The 14,262-nt window shown below is 41.6% G+C and overlaps 1 protein-coding gene across 1 annotated transcript in view; it reads right to left on the bottom strand.

The window, feature by feature from the left end:
- The window catches only part of OXCT1 (3-oxoacid CoA-transferase 1), an 85,698-nt gene that overhangs the window by 53,685 nt on the left and 17,751 nt on the right, over positions 1 to 14,262 (bottom strand). Inside the window, exons 5-7 of the mRNA XM_033085247.1 lie at positions 10,775 to 10,924; positions 8,177 to 8,283; positions 1,706 to 1,766 (exon numbers count right to left, since the gene is read on the bottom strand). Of these exons, the coding sequence (XP_032941138.1) occupies positions 1,706 to 1,766; positions 8,177 to 8,283; positions 10,775 to 10,924 (318 nt within the window). The remainder of the gene's footprint in view (positions 1 to 1,705; positions 1,767 to 8,176; positions 8,284 to 10,774; positions 10,925 to 14,262) is intronic.

Raw genomic sequence — 14,262 nt, forward strand, 5'->3', positions numbered from 1 at the left:
CTGAATTACTTCTCTACACAAATCTTTTTCTTCTTCCTGTAAATAAGATTGAGAATTTGAATCTTCGGCCTTGAACAACATTAACTAAGGAGTCAGGCAAAGCTCAAATTTTTAGTTGCCTTGGTTCCCTATTGATGAGCTAAGACAGCTTATAGCACTCAGTACTGAGGATGTACTAGACACCATACAGTGATATTTCCTTCTGATACTCTGGGATTAAACTCTTAAAGCCAAACACAACATTCTGAATTCCATTTTGAAACAATGATATTTAAAAGTTAAGTCAAGGATGGTTCAAAATATTTGACCTAAATCTGGGGAATTGCATCTTCATCTACTTTGTCCATAAAAAACAGAATTGTAAAGTAATATTAATAATGCATCTTGAAAAAATATTGACTTTTTAAAAATTGTATTAAAATGCAATAAACTCAAACTGGACACAGTTCACAGCAGATCTACTAACAACTGATAAATGGAACTACAGCAAGAACGATGTCGCATCAGTTGCTCACTGACAAGAAAATTTTACCCTATCATACATGGATAGAAGAGTAGAAAGATAGAATGAGATGGAATGTAGGTGGAAGGCTTTGATCTACTTAAATTTTTTAAATGCCAGACTGAGCAAGGTATAAAGGACAAGTGTCTAGAAGAAGAGATTCTTTATTTAATTTTTACATAGAAAAATGCTTGAAATCTTTCTTAAAAACAAAACATAAAAATGATTTGCTGCATTGCCACTATAAGTCATGTGGCAAATATCATGGAATTTTTTGTGATAGTTCTGTAAGGCACAAAGAAATAACTAAAGTTCCCAAATGTATTATCCAGAGATGCTTATATAACAAATATGTTTTCCAAATAACATCTTATAAGCAAACAAACAAAAACCCAAGCCAACCTCCAAACAAAAGAAACAAAAAACCCTGAAGAATAAAAGCCTCTTCCATAAACCATTTACTAGAAATAGTCTAGAAGAATTTGTCTTGATTGTGCTGCTAAACTGTATTTAGCTTTTATTAGGCATATAAAAAAACTTAGCAGAGAGTGAAGAAAAAGCTAAAAGAACAGTCTATCTTTTACATATTGCTATGCCTTAGCAACTCTCCAGGCACCAATATTTTTCCAGTGCAGGCTGCTTCATGTTTTTAAATATTATCATTTCAGACAAAGAATAGGGGCAAAAAGATTGAAGAAACTTCTAGATCAGCTAATGCATCCTCTTTCTCAAGACAAAGTCAAATGTCTGTATCTCATTGTGGACTGATATTTATGCAATTTATTAAATTTTAGAGACAACAACTATAATAGCTCTATGGTTTGCCCAATCTGTGTTGTTACGTACATAATTTTATTTTCAAGAAGTTTTGCATGAAGTCTTACGTGAATCTTCTGAAGCACAATTAAACCTACTCCTTCCCTCTTTCATCCACGTATTACTTTATTTAACAAATTTGAAGGCTCATGCTTTGTTCCCTTTCAACGGCCCATCACAATGAACACAAAGTCCTGGTAGCATCACATGTACAACTACAAAGGAATTAATCACCAAAGCAGAGCACAGTAGCAGGAGAAGGCAATCCAAGGAGAGAGGTTAGACCACTGTCCCTGATTTGAAATCCCCTCAGCCTGTCTCCAGAATGCCATGTAAAATAAAGGGGTGTGTTGACTATATAGGGTATACTGGTATATAATTTCCTACCTCTACTACAGTTGTCTTTGCAGCTTTGCACATAGGTTGGTTGAAGTTTCTTGCAGTTTTCCTGGGGAAAAAGAAAAAGAAAAGAAAGTTAATAAATATTAAAGGACATATTAATACAATGAAAGACTTTTCAGAGAAAAAGTCTTACACTTAAGCTACTAGAGGAATGTTTGTATTTTAAGAATCACAAAGCTTTTTGCCAAATAGCTGGAGAACTAATGAAAAAAAAGTACAAGATATAAAAATATATTATAGAATTATATAGGATGCATCTGAAATGAAATCATATTTCGCTACATTAGGAAGTATTTATTACAGCTCTTTTGACTTCTAATCAGCACACTGTTTAATTTAAATTGGGTATGTTACTGATATCTTCATTTATTGGATCCAAAAGCAGCAGCAAGCTGGCTTTGTACAATGCCATTATTTCACCACACAAAGAATGAAATTCATCTCCCCATGCCTAACAATCTCTCAAGTATGCTTTCCTAACTCAGACTAGGACTTGGGATAGCACTTTACCTGGTAGTAAATGTAATCCAACTCAATTAATAATTAAAAAAAAAAAAAAACACAACAACAACAAAAAACTTGTGTCAGTTTTGGCACCCACTGTAAAACTCCGGCATTCACCCCACCCTAAGTATTTCCATAAAGCATTTCTGTACCAAGGAAAAGGAACCTCTAGAGAATAGAAGCAATACTTGACCTGTGTTGGGAACTGCACCAAGATCCTAGTAGGCACAGAGGAAATAAGTGACCTGTGTCAGCCATTCTATGTGTTTTTGAGAAACCAAACAAAACTGTGTGGTGCATTTAATAATTAAGAAACACCATGAAGGTTTTAGTGGTGTTCCACTGCTAGCTTCTCAGAATTTTTCTCTGTTAAAAAGCAGAATTCTTGAAAAATTTAGATCGAAATCCATGAAACCAGGCTCCAAAACACCACAAAGCCTCCTTTCCCAATGTTTTTTCCAGAGAAGTATTTTTTTGCCGCTGCCCGTGCTCACTTCCCGGGCTGACAGAGCCCCTCGGAGGAGGGAGAGCAGCCGGTCCCGCGGCGCTCGCTCCGCGCCCGGGGCGCTGCTGCCCCCGCGCGGCCGCGGCGGGCACGGCAAGGAGCTCGGCGCCCTCAGCTCGGGCCTGCTCCAGCGCGCTCCGACACGGGAAACCTGCCCCCACAGACACCTGTCCTGGGAAAACGCCCTGGTGTTGCCAACATACAGCAGCTGTCAAGCCTCTAACAAAGGGCCAGCCCGTCCTGGGGACATCAGGGACAGCGTCACCAGCCGGGCAAGGGAGGGGATTGTCCTACTCTGCTCCGAGCTGGGGCAGCCTCACCTCCAGGGCTGGGGGCAGCTTTGGGTGCCACAACATAAAAAAGATACTAAACTATTAGAGATTGTCCAAAGGAGGATCACCAGGATGGTGAAGAGCCTTGAGGGGAAGCCGTGTGAGGAGTGGCTGAGGGCCCTTGGTCTGTTCAGCCTGGAGGAGACTGAGGGGACACCTCATCGCAATTACAATTTCCCTGTGAGGGGAAGAGGAGGATCAGACACTGATCTCTGTGTGACCAGAGAAAGCACTCAAGGGAATGGCCTGAAGATGAGTCAGGGAAGGTTTAGGCTGGACATCTGGAAAAAGTTTTTCACGCAGAGGGTGTTTGGGCACTAAACAGGCTCCCCAGGGCAGTGGTCACAGCACCAAGCCTGTGTGAGTCCAATAAGCATTTGAACAATGCTCTCAGGCACATGGTGTGACTCTCGAGGTGTCCTGTGCAGAGGAGTTGGACGTGATGATCCTCGTGGGTCCCTTCCAACTCAACATGATTCCAGGTTTCTATGATTCTATTAATATCTTCTGCCCATGAGTCTTCTTGGTAGCAATACAGACCCAAAAGAAGGATGTAACAATAACAAACAAAAGAAAAAATACCACAACCAATCTGAATTCATACTCTCCTCTGAGAGACTGATACAATACTAGTTAGTAGTGATTCAGGAAAAACTACCTTAAACTAGGCAGAGTAGCAAATGAGAAGGAAAACAGTTATAAAAGCTGGATTAAAATAGCTGAGAAATGGATACAGATGGGGAAAAGGAAGGTGACAAAACTAACAATGCAGTATTTCATCCCTCTCATTTCATGTAACTACTTTTCTGAGACAAATACTTTCTCAAAATTGTAGTGGCTACTCTGCCAGTAAATGAAACTGATATAAAATTAGTTTTACATAGGGAAAAAACTGCAAGAGAACATTTCAATGTTAATTTGACATTAAAAAACTAATGGTCTCTAATCTGACATAATTTATAAAAGCTTCTGCCATTTAAACTGTGCTTGAGTTAGTAAAGTTGTTTCAGGAGCAGCAGTCTTTTAGAGGATCAAAGGCTTTATTTCTAAAGAACACACCATCCAGAAGTTTCATGGGATCAAAGGCCTTATTTCTAAAGAGCACATCATCCAGAAGCAAAAAAAAAAAAAAAAAAAAAAACCAAAAAAAAACCAGAAGCACTACATTTATTTTCCAACACAGAATAATGTTAAGGGATTAGCAGTAATTCAGAATTAGCAGAAATTCAAAAACTAACTAGAGAATTTTGCGTTTTTATTTTTAGAAAATTTTCTGAACATCTACACTCAGCAATGTCTACAAAATTCCATTGTTCCACTGGACACAAAGGCATGACATCTTTTCTCCCAGAGGCAAAAGATAGCAAACTGGTTCATAGCAGACTAAACCAAGAAACTACATTCACTACATACCTAATGAAATGAAGGTGCAGAGACACCTCAGGTAGGAGCTGAATTTATGTTTTGCAGAACCAGTTGAAGCATGAAGACATGACCTGACATGACTGTGACAGAAGAGGCTCCAACTCAGGTTATCCCTTCATTTCTGCTTCTTTGTCAGTAGTCTATTTTCATCACCAACAAGCCACACATTTGCTTGTAAAGTCGAAGTACACTGGGCTAGAACAACTAGCAGAATACTACCAGATGAAAAGGGAGGGGAGCCAAAGGAGGCAGACAAATCACTCTCCATGATATTTCAAAAGTCATGATAGTCAGGTGAAGTACCAGGTGACTGGAAAGAGGGGAAAATTGTTCCCAACATTAAAAATTATATCAAGGAGGACCCCAGGATCTACTGACCTGTCAGCCGCACCTCTGTGCCTGGGAAGATCGTGGCACATACTCTTGGAAGCTGTGCTAAGGCACAGGGAGGACAGGGAGGTGATTCAGGACAGCCAGCAAAACTTCACATCAATTAAGCAAGTCCTGCCTAATCAATATAGTGGTCTTCTATGATGGAGTGACTACATCAGTGGATGGGGAATGGCTACCGATGTCATTTATCTGCACTTCTGTGAAGCCTTTAACTTGGCTTTACAGCCCCACAACATCATTGTCTCTAATTTGGAGAGAGATGGTTTTGATTGCATAGACTGTTTGGTATATGAGGAATTGGTCCAGCAGTCACATCCAGAGGTTAGTGGTGAACGGCTCAGAGTCCCAGTGGACATCAGTGACAAGTGGTGTCCCTCAGGGGTCTGTACTGGGACCAGTGTTATCTGATATCTTCATTAGTGACGCAGATGAAAGAATCGAATGCACCCTCAGCAAATTAGCAGATGACACCAAGCTGACTGGTGCTGTTGACAGCTCTGAAGGATTGGATGCCATCCAGAGGGACCTGGACCAGCTCAAGAAGTGTGTCCATGGGAATCTGATGAGGTTTAACAAGGCCAAGTGCTGGTGCTGCAACTGGGTCAGATCAGCCCCTGGTATCAGCACAGGCTGGGCATGAACAGACCCAGAGCAGCCCTGCCCAGAAGGACTTGGGGGTGCTGTGGGTGAGAGGCTGGACATGTCCCAGCCATGGCACTCACAGCCCAGAGAGACAAATGTGTCTTGGGCTGCATCCAGAGCCCCGTGGGCAGCAGGGCAGGGAGGGGATTCTGGACATCTAGAGGGGACACCCACCTGGAGCACTGCAGCCAGAGCTGGGGTCCTGCACAGGAGGGACAGGGACCTGCTGGAGCCGGTCCAGAGGCTACCAAGATGACCAGAGGGATGGATAACTTCTCCTATAAGGAAAGGCTGAGAGAACTGGGTTTGTTCAGTCATGAGAAGGCTCTAGGGTGACCTGTGTCCTCCCAGTACCTGAAGGGAGTATTCAAAATAAAAGGACTTTTCACAAGGGCACGTAATAACAAAACAAGGGAGAATGGCTTCAGATTGAAAGAGGGGAGGTTTAGATTTGGTATTAGGGAGAAATTTTTTACTGAGGGTGGTAAGGAACTGAAACAGGTTCCTCAGAGAAGTTGTGGATGCCCCATCCCCAGAAGTGTTCAAGGCCAGGCTGGATGGAGTTCTAAGCAACCCAACCCAGTGGAAGGTATTCCTGCCCACAGCTGGAGGCTGGAACTGGATGATATTTAAAATCCCGTCTAAACCATGCCATTCTGGGATTCTCTGACTATCCACAGAAGCAGTGGCACTCCCTGATGTTGTCCCTAATAAGCAAAGCCCCAAGGGAGGTTAAGACCTTTGTTAGACAAAAGCTAAACACTGCTAAGTGGTGCAGAATAGTCTACTCAGCATGAAGATGCCTGAAATTAAAGCCACCACAGCATGCTGTATGGAGCAAAGGGTCTAGGGCTTATGAAGCATAACTTTAAACAAAAACCAAAAAAACCAAGCAGTTTTAAAAACAACTTTCTAAAGAAGTTGGTGCCATTCTGAATTCCAAGAAAACAGTATAGCTTGATGTATGAGAATAGGAAAAAAAACCAGTGCCAGTCTGTGGTCCAAGTAGGTGTACCTAAAATACATCCTCTAAATTTATAAAAGCTCTTAGCTTGAGGGTGATTAACAGTGTGGCAGACACTTACACCATTGCTACTCTCTTCACAGAGACAGGAAACACACTATGAATAGTACCACTCTGCTGTGAAAGTGGTAGCAGACAGCAAGTTATAAGATCACCCTGTGTTTCTCTATTCTGTGTTATCAGGTAATCATGTCTCATCCAGAAACAGAGTAGGTCACTGCTTATCGTAAGCAAATTCCTTTGATCTAGCAATATTCTATGTGGAATAGGACACCAGATGAGGATTGAAGGGAGGAGTTAACATTTTTTAGGTCTTCTTCACTCCAGATGGAAGTGGTATCTATTATCAGCTGTACTATGTGACTGTGGGAGACATAATGAAGAGTTCTAGAAGGAACAGGAAGAAGGAAAGACATGGAAAACAACAGGATATAAAGGAAGAGGGTAAATGGAGAACACAACCACTCTGTTTCTGTGGAGAATGAAAGAAATTTTGAGAGGCATTTGCTATGCATCAGTAAAAAAATACAGGATAAAAGCACAGAGAGTAGCTCAGGAGCAAACAAAGACAAGTCCAAGAGGGAAGAGTTTCCTGTGTTCAATGTACCAGAGCTTAAGGAGAGCAGTTTAACAGCCATCAAATTCATCTACACACACACAAAAAAGTTCAGTTTAAATCAGAAACCATAGTCTTGCCAGTGGGCAAGTCCTGATGTCAAGAGTCGGGCAAAATAAAAACTTATTTATTAATTTAAAGTATTTTAATTGCTATTAATTATGTAGATATATAAATACACACACATATATACATGAAGAAAAGCATTGCTTTATGGGTGTTATTTTATACACATTTTTTTCGGTTGCTTTTCCAAACTCCTTGTTTTTTCTAATACAAAGACAGACTCTCAATCAATGAGACTCTCTCAATGTGTTTGTGATAAACTGCAAATGACAACTACAACACTTACCTTTTCATCTGATAGCCATAAGACAAACAAATAAAAACCAGGCATTAAACATAAGCAAACCTTTCTCCTGCTTCAGCTCAGGACAAACCAGTACACAAACAGAACAACTCATATAAAAGATTTTTTCAGTAGTGCAACATCAAACTTTTCATTGCAAAGATGTTTAAATTCATTTGATGCCTTTCCCTACACCACTGAGATGAAATCAACTTTAAATGCAGTTTTCTTTAGACATAATCAGTTTTCCCATTACTGACTGGCCAGAAGACTGACTCAGTTCCCTTCTCTTCTCTCATACGTGAACATATACTTCTTGGGTGAGCCTTTAATTGCTCAAGAAAAAGGACCCAATCTAACATGAAAATTGAAAGAAAGAGAATGTCACTAAATTTCACAACAGTCATCATAACAATTCAGTCTGCTGTGTCTCATTTTTAACTATGAATGCTTTATTTCATAACTATGTATTCTCAAAAGTCATTAGAAAAAGCAATTATATTTTGGTGTTTCATAGCAGTGTAATTTGACAGTAGGGAAAGGCAATATGAAAGAATGTGAAATCAGTAAAACATTATTTTGCTATAACACAGGAGACAGGATTCGCCTTCTCATTCATTACCTAAATTGTAAAATAATCTTTTCCCACCAGTAAACAAGTCATACCTGAAAATTATGTTTCCTGCACGATCAGCCTTCCATGCCTTCACAAGAGCAAAATCTCCTGTAATCGATTTCTCCAGAATAAAGTGACGTCCATCAAACTCCCTCACCTACAGAGAAAAGTACAAAATTGAGACATAGGTTACTTCCAACAGATTTCATGTGTGCGATACTTATTTTAGGGGTAATTTTGCAGAGTATTATAATTCAACTTCCTTTTGTACTCCTAAAGTTTTAATTGGAAAACTGCATGATAACAGAGAGGCATGGAAAGGCTATAAACCCTAGCTTTATCATAGTGTCTCTCATGAAACAGCATGAGAATCCATATTCCTGCTGCTCCATCTACTGGAATTAGACATGCTTTGTCCTGCACATCTACCAGCTAACCAAAAACTGAAGTGCTAAAACAGAATTACTGAAAAGGTTAATAAGCACTACTCACCATCAAAAACTCCAAATCCAAAATGAAGTCAATTTGAGATAGACTACTCAAATCATGTCATCTAACAGGGTGAGTTTTCCCTGCATTTATGATCAATATTTGCAATGAATGATACTGTGCCTGAAGCCAAAATATGGAACAGGGACAGAGCTAGTGTTTTCATCCTATAGAGACAGATGAAACACTAACTCTCTTAACAATGTAGCATGTAAGAGTGTACGCAAATATTACTTGAGAAGTTTTTAAAATTGCTGAAAAGGGAAGGAAGTATGAGAAAAGTGTATCAGACATCAGTTTGTCAGTACCATAAAAAGAGATCTTAGCCTTTATAAAATGACATTTCCATGCAAAATGGATGCAGAGAATGGAATTGAACAAATCGTGTCATGTTATTAGCACCCCATGGTTATTAGACTGAGGAGAGTAAGGGACATTTTCCTGAAAATGTCAAAAGAAAAATGAGGAAAAATGTTATTAAAATTATAAGCTATTAAATGAACAAAACATTCCTCCAAATGGTAAAACATCATAATGATATATGCAGTAAAAAAAATAAGGAAATATAAAAGACTAAGAAATTGTCTAGATACTGCAAATAATCATGTATTAAATACAGTAAATTCACTAATACAAGCCGCACTGAGTATAAGCCGCATCCCTGGGTGTTGGCAAATATTTCGTTTTTTGTCCATAAATAAGCCGCACCTGAATATAAGCCGCTCTGTTGTTCACAGCGAGGACCCGCGTGCAACAAAGTTGCCAAATAGTAGCAGAACGGCGGCAGGGCGGGGTTTACTGGCTCAGCTAAGGCTGTGCAGGCTCGGCCCGCTAGGGGCTGCTGACGGGGCCAGGTAGCCCAGCCCGGCGCTGCCGCTCGGCAGGGCCACTGGGGGCCAGCCGCCGCTGCCACTGGGCTCGGTCACCCCGGCCCGGCGCTGCCCTGTGGTGGCAGGCAGGGACGGAGCCCCCCGCCGCCTCCCCGAGCCGCGGCAGTGGTGGCCCGGGTCCCCCGCCGCCTCCCCGAGCCACGGCAGTGGCGGCCCGGGTCCCCCCTCTCCTCCCCGAGCCATGGCAATGGCGGCGCGGGGCCCCCCTGTCTCTCCCCCGGGCTGTGGTGAAGGAGGGAGCTCTCCCTCCTCTCTCCCTGCCCCCCATGCTGCCTGCAGGCAGCCAGACTCCACCCACGGTGCAACAGAGTAGCAATTTGTAACAATCGCAAAATGCCGACTTTGCAGCAGCTCAGCTCGGCACTCTGGCTGGCACTTCTGAGGTTGTAAATGTCAGAAAATTATTCACATATTAGCCGCTCCTGAGTATTAGCCGCATTACCGGTTTAGGAGCAAAATCTTAGTCAAATTGGTGCGGCTTGTATTCGTGAAATTACTGTACATTAAAACCATGGGTTAGGGTGGAATTACCTTTACCCCAGAAATGTTCTTGAGGTGAAATTTAATGTTGTATCCAGCCTAATTGGAACGCACAATATTAGCCCCACCCATTTCTTCAAGAAAAATGATGGCACTGAGATATCTCTTCCCTTCTCCAAATTCTATATCCAATTTTAAAATGAAACTCTTGTTTCTCCCTTGAGATCCACAGTCTTTTTACTTCTTTGCACTTTCAAAAACTGAGACTAAATTGCATTTCAGATGTTGGGAAATGCATTTCCTGAAATTTGTGTCAACTGAGCTCTTAGCAGTTTAACAAGAAAATGCCCCACTCCTTCTAAGGCTGAAGCTCCATGTACAGCTGCAGGGCTGCTTGCTGCATAGTGCAGTATTTAAACAGCACCTGCCCCACTAACAGGAGATTGTTCTCAAACAGCTTTATGCACTACAGTGGCATGGTACAAAATTTTGCTTGACCTCCTGGTCAGAGGACAGTCAAGTGAAGAGCGATTTAACAAGGCAGGCTTTCACTCACACAAGGCCTTGATGCTAAACAACTCTAGAACTGTAAAAACTTCTTTAACACGTCATAGAGCACAGCAGTAAGCAATAGAAGCAAAGCTAATGTGTCTGGTACCACAGACATTCAGATAACTTAATAAAGGAAGGTTAAACTTAACTCCTTCTTAAACTCCTGTTTATCTTGTAAGTATGTTCAAATTCATTTTTCAACACTGAAGGCTTCCTAATGGCAATCAGACCTCTTACCTCTCTTGGCTGGCTGGCAATGGCAATGGTGCCATCTGTGTTGTACTTGATGGGCGCACCCCCTTCCTGCACCAGCGTCCCATAGCCAGTACTGGTATAAAATGCTGGGATTCCTGCTCCTCCTGCTCTAATACGTTCAGCAAGTGTACCCTATGGGAAAACACATTTAAGAAATCATCATTTGGGAGCAGCAAATAAAACTTTGATGGATGGCTTGCATTAACTTTATTTTATATCCTGTCATTTGTAGTTTTTCCTTCTGCACACAGTAGGCAGATGTGAACATCAATTTCTTCCTCACATTTTAGCTTTCCTATGTGGGACTGGATATGAAAAGAAACTGGATATGGCAAGAAATGCTTGAGATGCGGTCTTGAACTGCTCAGGTTGATACTGTCGTACAACTACCTTCCAAATATCAGGGCCCAGCACCAGGTTGTGTCTCTCCTTCGGTTTTGTTTCCCAACCCATCATTCTTGAGAATACTATAGAGTTCTTTTATTCTGTTGCCACCTGGCAACATATCTTAGAAGGCTTTTCTTCTCTGATGGTCCTAAACATTGATGTTCATTCTTCAACATTCTAAGAAAAACTTCAGAACCCACTCCTAGTTGAAACAGTCAAGCATGGCAGATTGAGAAATGAAGAGGGAGTCCAGTGATCTGGGTTGCCCCTGCCAAGAATACCAAAAAGCTAAAAGAGCAGTTTTTATACTATCTTTAGTATATTTAGAATACTATCTTTAGTTTTCTGCACTCTTCTCTATGTCCAGCTCTAGTATAGGATACTAACAGCAAAAATTCCTAATGCATCTTAATTATGGACATATGTCCAAAGACTTGTGTTTGCTTTTCATTAGTGTCATTTCCTGGATTTTTTTTAATGTATTTTTTTGGGTTCAGAGCAAAACAAAAACATCATGGTCAATTATCCAGTTTTACAGCCTCTTCAACATAGATTTTATTTTCCCCAGTTATCCTGCAAAGAAGCACAATGGCTTCTGGTTAGTTTTCAAAATGATGGCAAGAGGCAGATGCAAGCCATGCAATGATACAGAGTCTTGTGTTCTTAGCATTTCCAGATCTCACAGTGAGTTCTTCCTTACTGTGCAACAACAATACAAAGGTCTCCCATTTTGCCTAAGGTTATACCAAACTATTTTAGGAAACACTATTTTTTTTGACACAGATATTTCAAATCCCCACATCTCCTAGCAAGTAATAAATTCACCTTACTGTTTCCCATTATATACTGCAGACCCATTATTTCCATGCTGGATCTACATAGTATATCAGTAGCCCACAGAGCCAACTACATGTTTGAGGAGTTCATGGTCCTCTAGGTGAAAGTACTGAACATTAAATAGGAAGGAAAAAATGAATTGTGAGATTTGTGACATTTGAAACATCAGACATGACAAGTGTCTGGCTATTTTCATGTTTGATAACTGGGTATTAAAGGAACTTTCCTACTCCTGTCTGTAATTCTAAGAAACATTCTCTCACAGCATCCTCATAGGCAAGCTCAGGAAGAGTGGAGTGTATGTGAGGACAGTGAGATGGACTGAGAACTGGCTGAACAGCTGATCCCAGAGGGTTGAAAGCAGTGGCCCAGGATCTAGTAGGATGCCTGTCACTTGTGGTGTCCCCTAGGGGCAAATACTGGGCTTGGAGGAAGGACAGATGCCTCCTCAGCACTCACTGGTGACACAAAGCTGGGAGGAGTGGCCGATACCCCAAAGAGTGTGCAGCCCTTCAGAAGGACCTTGACAGGCTGAGAGATGGGCAGAGAAGAACAATCTGAAATTCAGGAAGGGAAAATCTAGGGTCCTGCACCTGAGGAGGAATGATCCCATACACCTGTACAGGCCAGGAGCTAACCTGCTGAAGCAGCTCTGTGCAGAAGGACCTGGGGATCCTAGTGGGCAACAGCTGATCACGAGCCAGGAGTGCCCTTGTGGCCAAGGCCAATGGTATCCTGGGGTGCATCGGGAAGAGCATCTTCAACAGGTCATGGGAGCTGACCCTGCCCCTCTGCCCAACACTGGTGAGGCCATGTCTGGATGGCTGTGTCTGGCTGTCGGCTCCTCAAGACAAAAGAGACATGGAACTCCTGGAGTGGGTCCTGGAGTGAAGGGTAACAAAGATGCTTAAGGGACTGGAGCATCTCTCTTAGGAGGAGAGACTGAGGGAGTGAGCCTGTTCAGCCTTGAGCAGAGGTGACTTATCAATGCCTGTAAGTGTTTGAAGAAGGGCTGCCAAGAGTAGGCAGCCAGGCTCTATCCAGGGGTCCTGAGCAACAGGACAAGAGGAAAGGGGCAGAAATTCATGCACAGGAAGTTCCACCTGAACATGAGAAAGAAATTCTTTACTGTGACACTGACCACACACTGAAACAGGTTGCCCAGGGACGTGGTGGAGTCTCCCTCACTGGAGATATCCAAGCACCATCTGGACACAATCCTGTGCCATGTGCTCTGGGATGGCCCTGTTTGAGCAAACAGGTTGGACCAGATGACCCGGTATGGGCCCTTCCAACCTTACCCATTCTGTGATTCACGAGAGAGGGTGCTCAAGATAGTAAAAATTTAACACAGTTGTTTTTCTCAGAAATGTATATAAATAGCTGTTCAAAGCTCAAATTTAATGTGTCATCTCTGAAAATGCCACGCACTAATATGCTGTGGCTTTAGAGTACCAACTTGACAGAAGTTGATCTCAATATAACATAACTGATATTGATGATTTTAGGATCTCATTGCATTCATACTATTTGGGTAGCTTGGCAGAGCTAAAACACAGTGTCAAAAAGTAAAGTTTTAAACTTGCTTTAAATTTATAAATAAATTTTAAATCTTTAAATGTTTAAATAACAGTATGCACAGATTAATTTCGTTAAGAGTTAATGAACAAGCCAGAAAGGCTTTTGTCTCACAATGAATGAAATCTCTGAATTTAATTCCTACCCACTAGATGGCAGGCTTTGCAAATGCAACATCCCCAAAACCTGACACCAAGATGGGAACAGAGCAGCTCCTTGACTTCCCTTTATATGGGGCCACAGTACTGAGAATACTTTCTGCCTTTTTTATAATAATCAATAAAATCTACATATATGTGTGTGTATATGTATATATAAACTTCAGATTAATATAATATATTATTAATTAATTATTGCCATTAAAAGAATTCACACAAATAACAGACAGTCTATTCTGAACAGATTTGTGATCCCGAGATGGTGTATTGCCTTTGCAAGGTTTTGGTAGCTAGAGGGGTGGCTTCCATGAGAACATGCCAGAAGCTTCCCCAGTGTCCACAGAACCAGTGCCAGTTGGTTCCAAGGCCGGCCCATCAACAACAGTGGTACTGCCTCTGGGATAGAGTATTGAAGGAGAACTTCTTGCACAGATATAAGTGTATCCAGAGCAGAGAGGAGTGAGAAGATGTAGGAGGAACAGCTCTGCAGACACCAAGGTGAGTGAAGGA

This window comes from Catharus ustulatus, chromosome Z (genome assembly GCF_009819885.2).
Source record: "Catharus ustulatus isolate bCatUst1 chromosome Z, bCatUst1.pri.v2, whole genome shotgun sequence".
NCBI classification, from domain to species: domain Eukaryota; kingdom Metazoa; phylum Chordata; class Aves; order Passeriformes; family Turdidae; genus Catharus; species Catharus ustulatus.